Genomic DNA, 16,484 nt, shown 5'->3' with positions numbered 1-16,484 from the left:
AGAAAAATAAAAACAAAACAAACATTAATGACTGCAGATGTAGCTAAGTGGTAGAGCACTCCTCAGTTCAATCCTCAGTGCTGGGGGTTAAAAAAGGTCATTCATCACCATACTAAGACACTCCTTAGAGAAAAGTAATTGCAAGAACATTGTTCTCCTTCCTTGGGATATGTTTTTTTTTTTTCCTAGATTGGAATCTAGAAAGCCTTTTGTGTGCTTTATGCTCTCATTATGGTTACGTGGCTTTTTAAATCTTGTTCGTGCCATTGGATGTAATATCAGATTTTGGGTTTTTTTTGGTGGTGCTGGGGATTGAACCCAGAGCCTTGTGCATGTGAGGCAAGTACTCTTCCAACTAAGCTATATCCCCAGCCCCAGTGGATTTTTTATTTTTGGAGGGGAATCTCTTCTCAACACATTTTGTGCCAGATTGTACTTGAGAAAGGGAAGTGATATGTACAGCATGGAACGATATTAGTTTCTGATTTTCCCACTTTTTAAAATCTTTTTTAAAAAATTATTTATTTTTAATTCTAATTTGTTATATATGACAGCAGAACGCATTATAATTCATATTACACATATGGTACACAATTTTTCATATCTCTGGTTGTATACATAGTCACATCAGTTGTGTCTTTTTTTAAGAGAGAGAGAGAGAGAGAGAGAGAGAGAGAGAGAGAGAGAGGGAGGGAGGGAGGGAGGGGAGAGAGAGATTTATAAATATTTATTTTTTCGTTCTCGGCGGACAAAACATCTTTTTTTGTATGTGTTGCTGAGCATTGAACCCGGGCTGTATGCATGCCAGGCAAGCGCGCTACTGCTTGAGCCACATCCCCAGCCCCTAGTTGTGTCTTTATATGTGTACTTAGGGTAATGATGGTAATCTCATTCCACTGTTTTTTCTATCTACTATTTAGATGTATTTGAGAACTTTAAGAAAAATCAGAAATACTCTTTCCTATTTTCATGAAAGCATGAATTTTTAGCCATATAAAATCTGTCCTGATGGGTTTTGGTTATATTTTTATACCTCATGAAAAGAGAAGAAATGTTCGCCAGGACAAGCCTCTAAACTGGAAGCTAATAGCCATGTTATCTTGTGTGCTCTCTTCTTCCACATCATCACTTAGGTTTGAGTGAGGCTAAAAACTAATGACACAAAGAACAGAAGGAAATTTTCTTGAGATTACTGTACATTGTTTAAAGACAGCAAAGAATCAACTATTTGTAGCATTTTGAAAAATCCACATATAAATTTTTACTAGTCTTTAAAATTTCTTCTTTGATACTCTGGTTCTACTCAAATGGTCCACTCTCAGAGGGGAAATTCAGAGAATCCTGGGAGAGTCATTATTTGTGAAGTCATAGTTATGAACAAAATCCTTTCTTGCAAAGACTTTCAAGCTGCCTCCCTTTAGCTTTCACTCATTAGTGCTGGTTGATACCTGATGCTATTAAAAAAAATCTGATCCTTATCTCACACATCCCTCTCACAAATATTGTAGAAGTACATTGTGATCCCACTAATCTTTGTCCATGGCCATCTTTCCCAGAATTCCCCAACTGTCTCTCATTTCACAGGGTTTAATCAACCTCCTTCCATCCTATTTCATATAAAGCAATCAACATTCCTTATAAAAGCTGACAGCACTTGGGTCCCCAGAACAATCCTTGTTGAGAAGAAAAAAAAGAAATTCATGACCAAATAGTAGAGAAGGCAGCCGAGTCACTTAAAAGCTAAAATTGTAATAAAAGAGAAAAGAATGATCAAGGAACCAATTAAAAGACTATTCATGTATTTTTCTCCTAAGAACCATCAGCCATGCTTCTGTTTGCACAGGTCGTTGGAAAGCAAAGCAAAATCCAAAGGACCACCAGGAAAAGTAACATCTTACTCCCCTAGTCCAGCTGCTGACCCATCTCCACAATCTCTATTTGCAATGGAAATCTTACACCTTCTGGATGAGACAGAATGATGTAAACTGCTGGCCAAACAAATGGGAAGGCAGCAGCCTATTGTTAGTTCCTGGTTCAATTCCATTAACCAGTACCGGCTCAAGGGGCGGGCAACTCCATTTCCACCTTCAAAGGAGGAGTTGGGCGGGGCTAGGTTTTGCGCATGCTCCCAAGGCAGGTTTCTGGGCATGCTCACCTTACCATATAACTGTGCTTTTTAAAAAAACTTGGCATTAAAGATAAAGCAACCTTACTTTATACTTAATTGTGAATGGGCTGCTCTAACTACTCCTCTTTCGTATTCATTTGATATTTTAACCATGCTTTATGTCCTCACTCTGTTTCAAAGAGGCAGCTGGAGCCCACAGGTCTAGACCCTCATCTGGGTCCTGCCAGAGGAACCATCTACCACAAAGAGAATCAAGACAGTCATCGAAGACAACATTCCAAATTTTTATCCAAGTAGAGAATCCAACAGTTAAACTGTCTGCAAAAATGTAATTTTTTTTGTAGGTAGACTGAAAACACTGCAATTTTATTTTGTTCTGAAAACACTGCAATTTTATTTTGTTCTAGTAAATAAAGTCAATCTAGATGAGTACAGAAAAGGGTGGAAACTTGGTACTAAGGTAATCAAATACAACTTAAAAATATGACCACACACATCTATTTTTTCTCTCACCCAAAACAGCTAAAGGACAATACACAGATTTCTAAAAAGATATATGAGGCAATGGTAGATGAAACAGTGCACGAATTCTTTGGAAGATAAAAAGTGGATAAGAAGAGGACAACAAATTCAAAAGAGCTGTGGAACCAAAACACTGGTATCTAGCTGGGGCTGACTGCAGGAACTGAAACCCTTTCAGTTCTCCAAAAACTCAGATGCACAAGCACAGGCACCACAGTATGGAGGAACTGAGAGGATCCGCACACCAAACACCAAGAGTACCACGTGCCCTCAGCTCCCTGTCTTTCCAATTTAAACCACCAATTTCACTGTAATGGTATAGGACTCGTCTTAGGATACAATGAGTTTTCCAGTGAAATCTTCAAATATGACTCCCCCAGTGCAAAAGCTGGCTTGCCAACCAGTGCTGTTGGCATGAGGCCCAAAGGCCACCCACCTGTTCACAACAGAGCTGCCTGTCAGCTTTGGGGAATTTCACCAGCACGATGATCAGAGGACACCAGATGTTTCAGATAAACTGCTAACAAGAACGAGAGACTCCAAAACAAAACTTTTAAAAAGAGGAGGAAGAAGGAAAAGCAAATAGAGGAAAAAGAGATAATACAGTGGACAGGGTAACACTTTCTGAAAAGATATAATAAATATCCTCCCTGAGATATATTTTAAAAAGCTATAATAAATGTCCTCGGGGAGGATATTATATCCTTGAAATGGGAATAGGATACGATTAAAACAACAAGCTGAGAACAAGAAAGAGTTCTTGAAGAATATAAATGTGATACTATCATAACAAATTTTAAAGATAAAACACAAGAAAAGTCCAAGAACTGTGTTCTGTAAAATAATGCCAATTGCCTAGATTTTGAATTCTCCATATATTCCATAAAAACCACACCAGTCAACAAGGATAATCAAACCACCCCTAATCTAAGCCTACCACAAAATTAGGAGTCGGGAACTACTATAAACTTCCACTTGAAGGTAAACAGAGAATGAACATCCCAAACCAGCTGAGCTCTGAAGCCCTCACTGGTCTGGGGAGGCAGACAGAGACTGCACAGGAGCAGGACAGTGGGGCTCCAGCAGTGCCAGACAGATGAAGTTCATCCTCCAGAATGAGGTCACCCCAGGATGACTGAGATTGGTAGTTCAGAGCAGTGGCTGCTTAGGAATTCAAAGGAAGGGCTGGAAGGAGACGCAGTCAGACATCTAGGGACGCTCTGCTCTTGGGTGAGAAAGGGGTAATGCAGACAGCCTTCGACAGTCTATGGCAGGGAGAAAGAGAGAAGCAATGGGAGGAAATTCAGAAGGACAAAACCAAAAGCCTCACCCAGCCCTTTCCCTACCAGTAAAGGAAGCACCCTACTGAAGCCACTGTGCTTCTCTGTATTGATGAGAGAAAGAATTCTTTTTCGTGGCGGGGTGGGGTGGGGAGTGAGGTACTGGAAATTGAACTCAGGGGCATGAACCACTGAGCCACATTCCCAGCCCTATTTTGTATTTAATAGAGACAGGTTCTCACTGAGTGCCTCGCTTTTGCTGAGGCTGGCTTTGAACTCATGATCCTCAGCTTCTGGAGTCACCGGGATTACAGGTGTGCACCACTGTGCCAGGCTAGAAGGAACTCTTGAATTAAGAAGCTCAGTAAGGGTGAAAGATATATATAATGAAAATTACAGAACCTTAAAGAAAGAAATCAAAAAAAGACCTTAGAAGATAGAAAGATCTACCTTGCTCTTGGATAGGCAGAATTAATATTATCAAAATGACCATACTTCCAAAAGCGCTATACAGATTTAATGCAATTCCAATCAAAATCCCAATGACATTCCTCATAGAAATAGAAAAACAATCATGAAATTCATCTGGAAAAATAAGAGACCCAGAATAGCTAAAGCAATCCTTAGCAAGAAGAGTGAAGCAGGGGGCATCACTATATCAAACCTTAAACTATACTACAGAGCAACAGTAACAAAAACAGCATGGTATTGGCACCAAAACAGACTTGTAGACCAATGGTACAGAACAGAGGATACAGAGACTAACCCACAAAACTACAATTATCTTATATTAGACAAAGGTACCAAAAACATGCACTAGAGAAAAGATAGCATCTTCAACAAATTGTGCTGGGAGAACTGGAAATCCTTATGCAACAAAATGAAATTAAACCCCTATCTCTCACCATGCACAAAACTCAACTCAAAATGGATCAAGGACCTGGGAATAAAACCAGAGACTCTGTGTTTAATAGAAGAAAAAGTAGACCCTAATCTCCATCATGTGGGATTAGGCTCCAACTTCCTTAATAAGACTCTTTTGGTGCCAGAATTAAAATCAAGAATCAATAAATGGGATGGACTCAAACTAAAAAGTTTCTTTCTTCTCAGCAAAAGAAACAAATCTGTGAGGTGAATAGAAAGCCTACATCTTGGGAGCAAATCTTTACCCCTCACACATCATATATAGCACTAATCTCTAGGGTATATAAAGAACCTCAAAAGCTAAACACCAAAAAAAAAAAAAAACAAATAACCCAATCAATAAATGGGCCAAGGACCTGAACAGACACTTCTCAGAAGATAATATACAATCAGTCAACAAATACATGAAAAAATGTTCATCATTACTAGCTATTAGAGAAATGCAAATCAAAACCACTCTAAGATTTCATCTCACTCGTCAGAATGGCAGCTATTATGGATACAAACCACAATAAGTGTTGGCTAGAATGTGGGAGAAAAAGGCACACTCATACACTGCTGATAGGACTGCAAATTGGTGCAGCCAATACGAAAAGCAGTATGGAGATTACTTGGAAAATTGAGAATGGAACCACCATCTGACCCAGCTATCCATCTCCTCAATCTATATTCAAAGGACTTAAAAACAGTATACTACAGGACACAGATGCATCAATGTTTACAGCAGCACAATTCACAATAGCTAAACTGTGGGACCAACCTAGATGCCCTTCAATAGATGAATGGATTAAAAACTGTGGGGTGTGTGTGTGTGTGTGTGTGTGTATGTGTGACACACATACACACACACACACACACACACACACATACAATGGAATATTACTCAGCAATAGAAGAAAATAAAATCATGGCATTTGCAGGTAAATGGATGGAGTTAGAAAAGATAATACTAAGTTAGCCAATCCCAAAAAACCAAATGCTGAATGTTTTCTTTGATATAAGGAGGCTGATTCATAGTGGGATAGAGAGTGGGAGATGAGAGAAACAACAAGCTCTAGATAGGGCAGAGGGGTTGGAGGGGAAGGGAGGAGGCATGAGGTTATTAATGATGGTGGAATGTGATAATTATTATCCAAAGTACAGGTATGAATACAAGAACTGGGTGTGAATATACTGTGTATACAATCAGAGATATGAAAAATTGTGCTCTATATGTATAAGAATTATAATGCTTTCTGCTGTCATATATGAATAAAAATTTTTAAAAAAGGTCAGTAAAACCCTCTCACACCAGCCCATATTGACTCCCTCTTACTGATACAGGAGAACAGTCATTTTAAAAATAATCATGAGAAAAAAAAACCCTTTCAAGTCTGAAATTCAAATATTTCAGAACAGAAAATGGACAAAAAGATAAATATTGGGGCTAGGGTTGTAGTTCAGTGGCAGAGTGCTTACTCAGCATGTGTGAGGCACTGGGCTCGATCCTTAGCCACCACATTAAAAAAATAAAATAAGGGCATGCTGTCTATCTACAACTAAATATATATATATATATATATATATATATATATATATAGAGAGAGAGAGAGAGAGAGAGAGAGAGAGAGAGAGAGAGAGAGAGAGAGAGAGAGAGAGAGAGAGAGAGAGAGAGAGAGAGAGAGAGAGAGAGAGAGAGAGAGAGAGAGAGAGAGAGAGAGGGGGAGACACCAAATTTGAGGGAAAAAAAAGGAAGACAAAATGATCTCCTACACCTCATGGGTCTTTTTTTTTTAATATGTATATTTTTAGTTGAAGTTGGACACAATGCCTTTATTTTTACTTTTGTTTTTATGTGGTGCTGAGGATTGAACCCAGGCCCTTGCACGTGCGAGGTGAGTGCTCTACCGCTGAGCCACCACCCCAGCCCCCCACCTCATGGGTCTTAAACGACCTAAAGCACATGACATAGTAGTACTGTTGATGAACACAATAAATGTCCATAAATATCAGTTGCAATTTAAAAAACATTCTACTATTGAGAAGAGGAATCACTGTGCAAAGCACCATCATAAAGATAGGAGGTTTACCAAATAAACTCCAGAGAAGATGTCTGCGTCAAGGGAGAAAAGGTTCAAATTTAATCCTTGAGACTGACAGGACCATAAACATTAATATCATCACTTGGATTCAAAGTCCAGCTTCAAGGGAACAAGGATTATTCTGGCAGTTCTTGGACCAGGAAGCCTTAAGAATGTCATCAGATGACTACAGGGCTGGGTAGGAAAGAAAGGTCCCAGAGCAGGACACAGGACTTCCTGTGGGGATGCATCTCACTCACACCCTACCTTGAGGTGATGGAGTCACTGGCTCACCTAACCCCAACTCACTTCCTTCCTCCTGCTCTCTGATCCCTCCTCCAGCTGCAGGCAGGGCATCAGAGGCCCACTGGCTATTCTCTGTCTCTCCCAGGATGGACTCCAGGTCTCCCTCCTCCAGGGTGCTCCCCTCAGAGGACAGCAGTTTATCCAAGCCAAATTTCAGTATGTCACTCAACTTGAATGAAGAAAACGAGAGATCCAGTTAGTTCTCATGAAAACACAGATGAGGATGTGTGACTTGCTAAGTGTCTAAATGATACCAGGTAATTCTTTCCCTGTGGACTTTCTTCTCTTCCATCACAAATGACACCTGCCAGGCTGTTTTGAAGTTGGATGAGGAATAAGCAGAGAGGTGATAAATGATGATCAGAGATGTTGACTTTGACAATTATTTACAATACCAAAAAAAAATTTGGGCCTCCAATTTTTTTGAGGAGTGGGGGCAGATAAAATGATTCCAGCATCTTCTATAGCACTTCTCACCAGCATTTTTTACAGGCACTTCCAGCAGTCCTGAGAGAACTCAGAGAACCTGTTGGCTACCTTCTTACCTCTCCCACTGCCAAACTCTTATAAAGAGAAGGTGCCACTGAATACCTCATCTCACCATGAGCTGCCACCTGTCCTTGCCAAGCCGCTTCGCTACTACAGTGGTTTATGGGACCCACTTTGGCAAAACCATAACCACCCTGATCACCAGACCCAAAAGCCCTTTCTCAATTTCAATCTCCCTGGATAGTCCTGCAGCACTCCCCATCCTGCCCTCTTGCTCCCCCTAGGGGATATACTCAGCCTACTTCCTATGGCTACAAGAACCAGAATCTTAGATAGTGTTACCTGGCTTTCATTTGCTACTTGCAACTCTCCACCTCCCTAAGTACTATCTCTTAGGAATTCTGAACCAATTGGGATCCACATCATGGGACTTCATTTTCATTTTGCCCTTTTAGATTTGGTTAGTTATCTCTAGATTGCCTATTCTGTAACTTGGAAACTTTAGCTTGAAAATACCCGAGATGAAAACTATGACAAAAACTAAGCAAAACCATACCTGTTATATTTATATTTAACTTTGGTGTACATATATATATATATATATATATATATATATATATATATATATATAACCAAGCCAAATGGCTTTGGCATTTAGTACCCAAAACAGAAGAAAGCCAAGTATTTATGATGAGGCTCAGTCCATACTGGGACCCTTCCCTCTTCCACTCCTTGGACTATGTCTCCTGGCTTCCCTCGCTACTGCTCACTCACAACATGTCTTTAAGGAACTACCCATTTTTTAAATGAAAACCACTTTATTATAGTAACTAAGAGCATGTAGTTGGAAGTTAAAGAGTGCTCGGATTAGAGTCATGAATCTGATGTTTGGAAAATTTCTTAAGATGGAGGTAAAGACAACGTCTATCTCATTTTTTTTTGTTATTCTTCTTCTGAAACAACTGGAAAAAGTGCATGTCACACAATGCTTAGCACACAGTACGCATTCAATAAGTGTTCACCGCATCTGTATCTGTTCTCTGTTTCTGTTGTGTTCTCCTTCTAAGACAAGGAACCTGCTTTCCTTTATCAGGACTTCACTGCTCTATACTGCTTAGATTTATCAAACCAGAACCACGTCTTTTACTATTAGATTCTTTTAATAACTTAAAAAAATGTCCTGCTGTATTTTGAGACAAGGCAGTGAGTTATCACCCTTGTTCCTGGCAACCATAAATAACTCACAGTCTGGTGGGGAGGAAAGAATCAAGACAGAACCAGAGTGTGATTTCTTGCCATGGCTTGGGCAGGAAGTCCCACCGAGGTCCTCTCCACCAGCCCATAGTTTGTTCTGGCCCCAGGATCTGGTCCCATGGCAGAGTTTGTGCCTGTGCATTTCACAATGATGTGCTAGCAGCCAATATCACAGGGAAACCCCTGACTGAATGCCTGGAGCTCCCTCCACTGGGGAAGCATCTCCTCTAACTCCTGACACCTGTGCCTTCACAACAGCCCATGATGAGCTCCTCTCCCAACGTCCTGTAAAGAAGTATATTTAGACACCTACAGTGTACACGCACCTCTCTCTCAAGCTTTCACCTTCCATTTGAAATTGCCTCTTCAATAGTGTGAAAATAAAATGCACAGCCTGCCTGGCCACCATGACAGATGAGCATGCAGAAGACTCAAAACACAAAAGGCCAAAGACTCCAGTTACTCTCTAAGATAAACTAAAGTCAAGCAAACAAACAAAACCTAGGGTTCTTCTTTCGGGTTCTAGTACCCCCAAATCTGTGACCCTTTCCTGCAGGTCAGTGACTCCCTAACAAAAACAGCACCTTCCCTGTCTGCAATGCTGATGTGTAAGGATACAGATGTGAGAAAACTGCCATTTTTAGACTCATGCTTGGGCTAGTTGTAAATTTGATGATTCTGCTTGTAATACTGTGTATTTTTTTCCCTTTCATATACCTCTTGAATTTTTTTTTGATAAGCTGATCCTTTTAAAGCCTGGTTTTTCTTGCAAACTTTTCTAATTCCTTTCTTTTCTGAGTCTCCCTCTAACAATAATGTACATTGATTTTTACTACAAACTCTGTTGACTAAAGCCTACATTATCTTCATCTTTCTAATTTCTATCCCTATCTTCCTACTTTCTACTCTCATCTTTCAGGCTTAAAGGCTTAAAGCCATCTTGGAACTTGCTCTCTCTCACTGCCTGTCTCAAAAGAATAGCCAACTCCTGTCATTTCTCTGCAGTTTCCTACAGCAGACTTTCCCACAGCTACTACCTTTTCTCAGACATTTATTACTCTCTTCATGCTTGAATCATACTAGATACTAGGGGTTGATCTCTCTGCATCTAATCCCTCAGAAGGACTTGGGGTATATTATAATATAGGTTCAATTTTATCTCAAAGGCTTCTGCTAAGGAATAACTCTAAACCTCCTACCAAAAGAGAGCTCTCTAGGATATTCTAAGACAGCATTTGACTCCCATCTAATTTTTCCTTCTTCAACAAATAACTCTAGTGCTTTCATCCCTATATCCTATGGCATAATTTTGAATTCCTAATCTTGTTCACTCATCTCTGAGTATGGAATGAGTACTGTAAGTCACTACTCAAAGGGTCTAGGATTAAGGAGGAGGTATGGAACTAATCATCACTGATTTAAAAAAAGGAAGAAAAAAAAAGAACTTAAACAAATTCTCTCTGAGGTAACTCGTGGCACACTCATCTTTAGAAGCCATAAAGAGATTAGATCCATGATGTTCAGTTACATGCTCAAAGTCATACATCCAGTAAGGGATAAGATGTGAATTTCAATCCAAGTTAGATGGTTCAAAGCTCATTCTCTTTATTCTATTTTCTATGCCTTTAAATGCCACCCTCATTTTTAGCTTGTATGGCACCTTGCATGTAGTTAGGTACTGAGAGGGTAAGAATTAGGCCAATGAAAAAATGTGTAATTTGCAACAATGGGTGGTTAATGCTGGTCCTTTTTATTTGCATTCTCATCCACAGATAGTACTGGTTATAAATCATGAGACTCTAAAAAGAACACATTTTACCTGGAGGTCAGGATCAGCCAAAGGTTTCTGGGCTTCCAGAGTAAAATGGTCTCTTTCTATGATCGTGTTGGTGAGCTGCAGTTTGGAGGCTGCTTTCCTATAAACTATTTCTTCCACAGTGTCTCGGCCAATCAGCTGGATCACTTTCACAGCCCTGTACGGGAGTCAAATGAGAGCAGTGTTAGAAGTCTGCAAAGCTGGGGAAAAAAGCATGCCAGGAAAATACACCCAAAAGGAAGCAAAACCAAATGCCACATTCAGGGAACAATGAAAAGGACACTGCTCATTGGGACCTGAGCATTTGTTAGAGAAATCTGGCCTCAAATTCTTCCTGAACTTTTCCCCAAAAGAGGAAGAGGAAGGAAGATGAAGTGACCACTATTGGGCCTTCATCTGTAGCCAGGATAACCCCTGGCAGGCATGTTACCTCAAGTCAAAGGGTAGCTGAACACAACTTTGTTTCCTCTTTGTGGTACTGGGAACCCAACCCAGGAGAGCTTTACCATGAAGTTATAATCCCAGCCTTAAAAAAAAAAAAAAGTTTTGAGACAGGGTTTAGGTAAGTTGCAAGGTTGGCTTTAAACTTGATCTTCCTGCTTGAGTCTCCCATGCTGATAATGATTACAGGCATGTGCACCCACTGGCTTTAACTTCATTTTTAAACTGAATTAGGATCTAACGTGAGAAACATGAACTAAATAAATTCTAAGTTTCTTCTAATCATTTTGGAATTTAACTGTTCTTTTCAACAAAGTGAGTCTGAACTGATCATGGGACGACTGATCCCCCAACATGATTCTACAAGCCAGCAGCACAACGGGGTTCAAACCCAGGGACTCTAACTCCATCGTGGCATTGTTGTCAGGACTACACGGTCCACCTTCCTCCCCAATCCACAGCTGCAAGCCAACAGAGCAGAAAGGTGCCAATGTCTAACTCACTCACTTGTTCTGGCCAATTCGGTGAGCTCTGGCAGCTGCCCGCAAGTCATTTTGAGGATTAAAATCACTGTCAGAAAAAATAACAGTATCTGCTGCTTTTAAGTTCATGCCAACTCCACCTGAAAACCATACCAAAAAGGAGCATGATCAGCAACATACAAATAAGGAACTAGAAAACACACAAGGCAGGACTGGGTCCTACTGAAAATCTGAAATCAGTCCAACTGACTGGTTTCATCCTTCAAACTGAAATTTCTGCCCCAAACTTCAGGTTTTGACCACCCTACAGTGGTCAAAAGTGCTACCTCACCTTTCACTGCATGAACTGGGAAAATTTAATTATCAAATATAACAGAATGAGAGGTAAGCAGAAGAAAAGGATGCTTAAGTTAATTGCATGAAGACATTTAATATTTGTTTGAAAACCTTGATTGGATTTTGCTTCAAACAGTCTGTGAATAAGGACACAAGTTCTTTCAGAAAACAGCTCCAAAAATAAGAGATCTGGGGGCTGCAGTTGTAGCTCAGTGATAAAACACAAGTGATAGAACACGTGAGGCACTGGGTTCCTTCCTCATCACCACATAAAAATAAATAAAATAAAGGTATCATCTGTTATGGTTTAGATGTGGTGTCCTCCAAAAGCTCACATGTGAGACAATGCAAGAAGGTTTGGAGGAGAAATGACTGGGATATGGCTTTAACCTAATCAGTGAATGAATCGCTAATGGGATTAACTGAGTGGTAACTGGGGCAGGTGGGTGTGGCTGGAGGAAGCGGTTCAGCAGGAACATGGCTAAGGGGTATATATTTTGTATCTGGACAGTGGAGTCTCTCTCTCTTTGCTTTCTGATCATGATGTGAGCTGCTACCCTCAGTCACACACTCCTGCCAGGATGCTGCCTCCCTTGGAGCTCCAAGGAATGGAGTCGGCCTTCTATGGACTAAGACCTCTGAAACCATGAGCCCTCCAATAAACATTCCTCCTCCACAGTTGGTTCTGGTCACAGAGGTGAAAAAGCTGACTAAAACAGTGCCCATCTACAACTAAAAATGTATCTTAAAACAAAGAGAGGTCTGCAGTGGGCAGTAAGAAACACACATGACCACACTTGCAGCTTCAACAAGGTAGGAAGACCTGACGCTAGCTATGATTAGAGCAGATGATACCTGCCTCTGAGTGGAGAAAACCTGAGAGTGTCTTCCTGTACTGGTTTCCACACTGATCAAAGAAGATGTAGTAAAATCAGTTCAAGACAAGAACACTCAATGCAACAACTCTCTGGTCTTTCTCCAATGGTGCAGGAAAAGGCCAAAAGAGCACTTTGGGTTCAGGAATTTAGAGTACTAAGAAGCAAACCACAGGCTTCTCTTTGATAAATGTGGAAACTGTACAGAACACACTCTAGCCAGGGTCACTGGAGGTCATTGCTAAAACAGGCCTGAAAGGGCTTGTTCCAAGAACTGAATGAAGGGTTCCTTTCTACAGGACTACTAACTCCTGGCTGGATGTAAGACAAGCCAGGCAGGAACATTCTCATTGAAGTCTTCCTATAAAATCAAAGTTGGAATAAAGAAATACAAATGACTGAATACGGAGAAAGGCTACGTTATACTCAATAATAAGAGCTACACTTCTATTTTACTACTGCCAAGCACTGCTCATGGCACTTTACATGTGTTGACTCTTCTAACCCTCACAACAACCCTGTGTCCTTGCTAGCACTATTCTCATTTTGCAGATGCTGAAATGGAAACAGCTAGATTAAAAGATTTATTTGAAGTTGCACCAGTAGAAGGTAAAACAGTCAGGATTCCATCCCATATTCCAGAATCTGAGGTCATTACTCCTGGGACAGAGACAGGGTCTCACAGTGTTGCCCAGGCTGGCCTTGAACTCCTGGGCTCAAGCCATCCTCCTGCCTCAGCCTCCTGAGTAGCTGGAACTGTAGGCATGCACTACTGTGCCAGGCTCCAGAACCTTTTTGTCCACTGTATGCTAATTATCAAGGCAGTCATCTCATTTGAAAATGTGTTTGTGTTCCATAAGAATTATCTTTCTTGGGCTGGGGATGTGGCTCAAGCGGTAGCATGCTTGCCTGGCATGCATGCGACCCGGGTTCGATTCTCAGCACCACATACAAACAAAGATGTTGTGCTCGCCGAAAACTAAAAAAAAAATAAATAATTCTCTCTCTCTCTCTCTCTCTCTCTCTCTAAAAAAAATAATAATAATAAAGTTGCTTTGTCATCACTAAAAAAGTTTAAAAAAATTATCTTTCTCTTGAGTTAATAGTGGCTAGTGCAGCCCTTCTTCACCAAAGATGATATTTTAAGCTGCATTTAGTTGTTTGGGACATATTCCTAAGCTATCGCTGCCATCTGCCGGCAATATGTGGTAACAACCTCGTGGAAAGCTGGAAGGAAACATTAAATGAAAACGCGGCACAGGTATAGCTACAACAGGATAGCACGTATGACAGTTAGTGCGTGGAAAAGGCTAATGTCCAGGACTGCTTCAGCTTCTAGATAATCTACTCTGAGGCCTCCAAGGAGATTAACTAATTTTAGATGTTTCAAACATTATTTGCTCTCTAAATATGAAAAAAAAATCTTAAAACGCGGGGCTGGAGATGTGGCTCAAGCGGTAGTGTGCTCGCCTGGCATGCGTGTGGCCAGGGTTCGATCCTCAGCACCACATACAAACAACGATGTTGTATCTACCGATAACTAAAAAATAAATATTAAAAAATTCTCTCTCTCCCTCTAAAAAAAAAATCTTAAACACATAAATGGAATTCCTCTCCCAACACTGACCATGCCTTTGACCACATCCTTTGAGCTTCCCCAAAGACTAATCATGAGACAATGGGACTGAATGTGGTATGTGACCTGGGAAGAGACTGGACCAAAGGAATCTGATTGTATCTTTTTATTGGCTTTAAAACACACACTAGAGAAATGATCTCCTGATACTCAAGGGTCATATCTAACACTTCTTTTATAGACCCATATAGTACAAAGCACTTACTAAGTGCTTTCTACATAAGGATGGCATTTCGTTCCATAAAGACATTAATTTCTTTATCATCAAGGACACAATTCCTGTTTGTGTTCCCATATCTATTCTATCAGGATTACCATCAAAAAAGTAAGATCATGAAACTCAGACTATGAATTCAAAATTAATTTAGGGCTTTTTGATTCAGAATGTAAGAAAAATTCCATTTCCCCAAACCGATTTCAAATTATTTAATACTATGTGAAAGCAACTGGGAAAACCACAAGTGTTATTTATTTATGATTAAGTCATATGGACAATACCACGATAATTATAAATAGCTGTCAGTTTCACTTTAGTCACATTTTAAACAACAAATCTTTATTAAACTTTATAACACTCTTTCAGAGGTACTCCTGGAGGAAGGGAAACTAGAAAATAGATTATCTTATTTTCCAAATTCATGGCTAGGAAGGAGAATGAATGAATGTGAATAAAACTTTCCCCAAAATTAAAAACAAAACAAAACAGGACGTTCCCGGTCAGTGGTCTAAGTAGATTAGAATTACTTTCCAACAGGCCCAGGTTTCAGCCTCCCTTCTCATGATCACAGCTTCACAGGTTGAACAGAAAAGAGCTCCACACGTGAAGTCCAGTACTAGGCTACGTAAGTGTTTTGATTCTCTCCTTTTTCAATACTCCTTGGTAAGAACCTCTCCTTTAAGAGAATTAGGGGAAAACGTACCAGTGGTGGGATGACTGTCTGCTTCCTCAACACCCATAGGCTTACCTGCCCTGGTGCTCAGGAGAAAAACAAAGATGGGCTGCTGTCCAAAGTTCTTGATGGCCAGGTGTCTCTCTTTGCCTCTCACAGAACCGTCCACACGCTCATAGCTGTAGCCTTTACGTAGAGAAGACAACAACCACACACAGGTCCTTACTCTTTGCAAGGACTCTTAGGAAATAAAATAATCGAGTCATTCCTAAGCCAATGCCTATTTGTCCTTTCCACACCCAAGCCTGCCCTACTTTCAATAAAGCCCAAAGGAAAGATCTCAATTGTTTTATAACTTGGTCTTGTTTCTTATTTTATGTGGTACTGAGGATTCAAACCATTGTCTCTCACATGCCAGGTAAGGGATCTACCACTGAGCCACAACCCCAGTCTGAAAGATCTAAATTTAGGGGAACAATTCATCACTTCAGTCAAGAGCTTTGTAATGTTGTGAACAACCAAAAAAAAAAAAATTCATCACTTAATCCCTCTCGCCTTGCATAAAAGTCAACTCAAAATGAATGAAGGACCTAGAAATTAAACCAGAGACTCTGTGTCTAATAGAAGAAAAAGAAGGCCTAATCTTCATCGTGTGGTATTAAGGCCCAACTTCCTTAATAAGATTTCTATAGCACAATAATTAAAATCAGGAATCAATAAATTGGATGGAATCAAACTAAAAATTTTCTTCTTAGCAAAAGAAACAATCTGTGAGGTGAACAGAGAACCTACATACTGAGAGCAAATTTTTACCCCCTCACACATCAGATAGAGCACTAATCTCGGGGGTATATAAAGAACTCAAAAAGCATAAAAAAAAAACCAATCAACAAATGGACCAAGGACCTGAAAAGACACTTCTAGAAGAGGATATAGAGTCAATCAACAAATATTTGAAAAATTATCATCTCTAGCAATTAGAGAAATGCAAATCAAAACTACTCTTAGATATCATCTCACTCCAGTCCGAATGGTAGCTATTATG

At 40.1% G+C, this 16,484-nt stretch overlaps 1 protein-coding gene across 5 annotated transcripts in view; it reads right to left on the bottom strand.

Annotated features, from left to right (window-relative positions):
- The window catches only part of LOC144374624 (transport and Golgi organization protein 1 homolog), a 104,775-nt gene that overhangs the window by 68,522 nt on the left and 19,769 nt on the right, over positions 1 to 16,484 (bottom strand). For 4 of the 5 annotated variants that reach the window (XM_078037379.1, XM_078037380.1, XM_078037381.1 and 1 more), the window contains exons 5-8: positions 15,515 to 15,625; positions 11,728 to 11,842; positions 10,783 to 10,936; positions 7,224 to 7,389 (exon numbers count right to left, since the gene is read on the bottom strand). In XM_078037379.1, coding sequence (XP_077893505.1) covers positions 7,224 to 7,389; positions 10,783 to 10,936; positions 11,728 to 11,831 — 424 coding nt within the window. In that variant the 5' untranslated portion in view covers positions 11,832 to 11,842; positions 15,515 to 15,625. Of the gene's footprint in view, positions 1 to 7,223; positions 7,390 to 10,782; positions 10,937 to 11,727; positions 11,843 to 15,514; positions 15,626 to 16,484 lie in introns of those variants that run through there. The other variant, XM_078037383.1, reaches the window with a different exon arrangement.

This window comes from Ictidomys tridecemlineatus, unplaced genomic scaffold, assembly GCF_052094955.1.
Source record: "Ictidomys tridecemlineatus isolate mIctTri1 unplaced genomic scaffold, mIctTri1.hap1 Scaffold_78, whole genome shotgun sequence".
Taxonomy (NCBI): domain Eukaryota; kingdom Metazoa; phylum Chordata; class Mammalia; order Rodentia; family Sciuridae; genus Ictidomys; species Ictidomys tridecemlineatus.
This window is presented reverse-complemented; position numbering and strand designations above follow the sequence as displayed.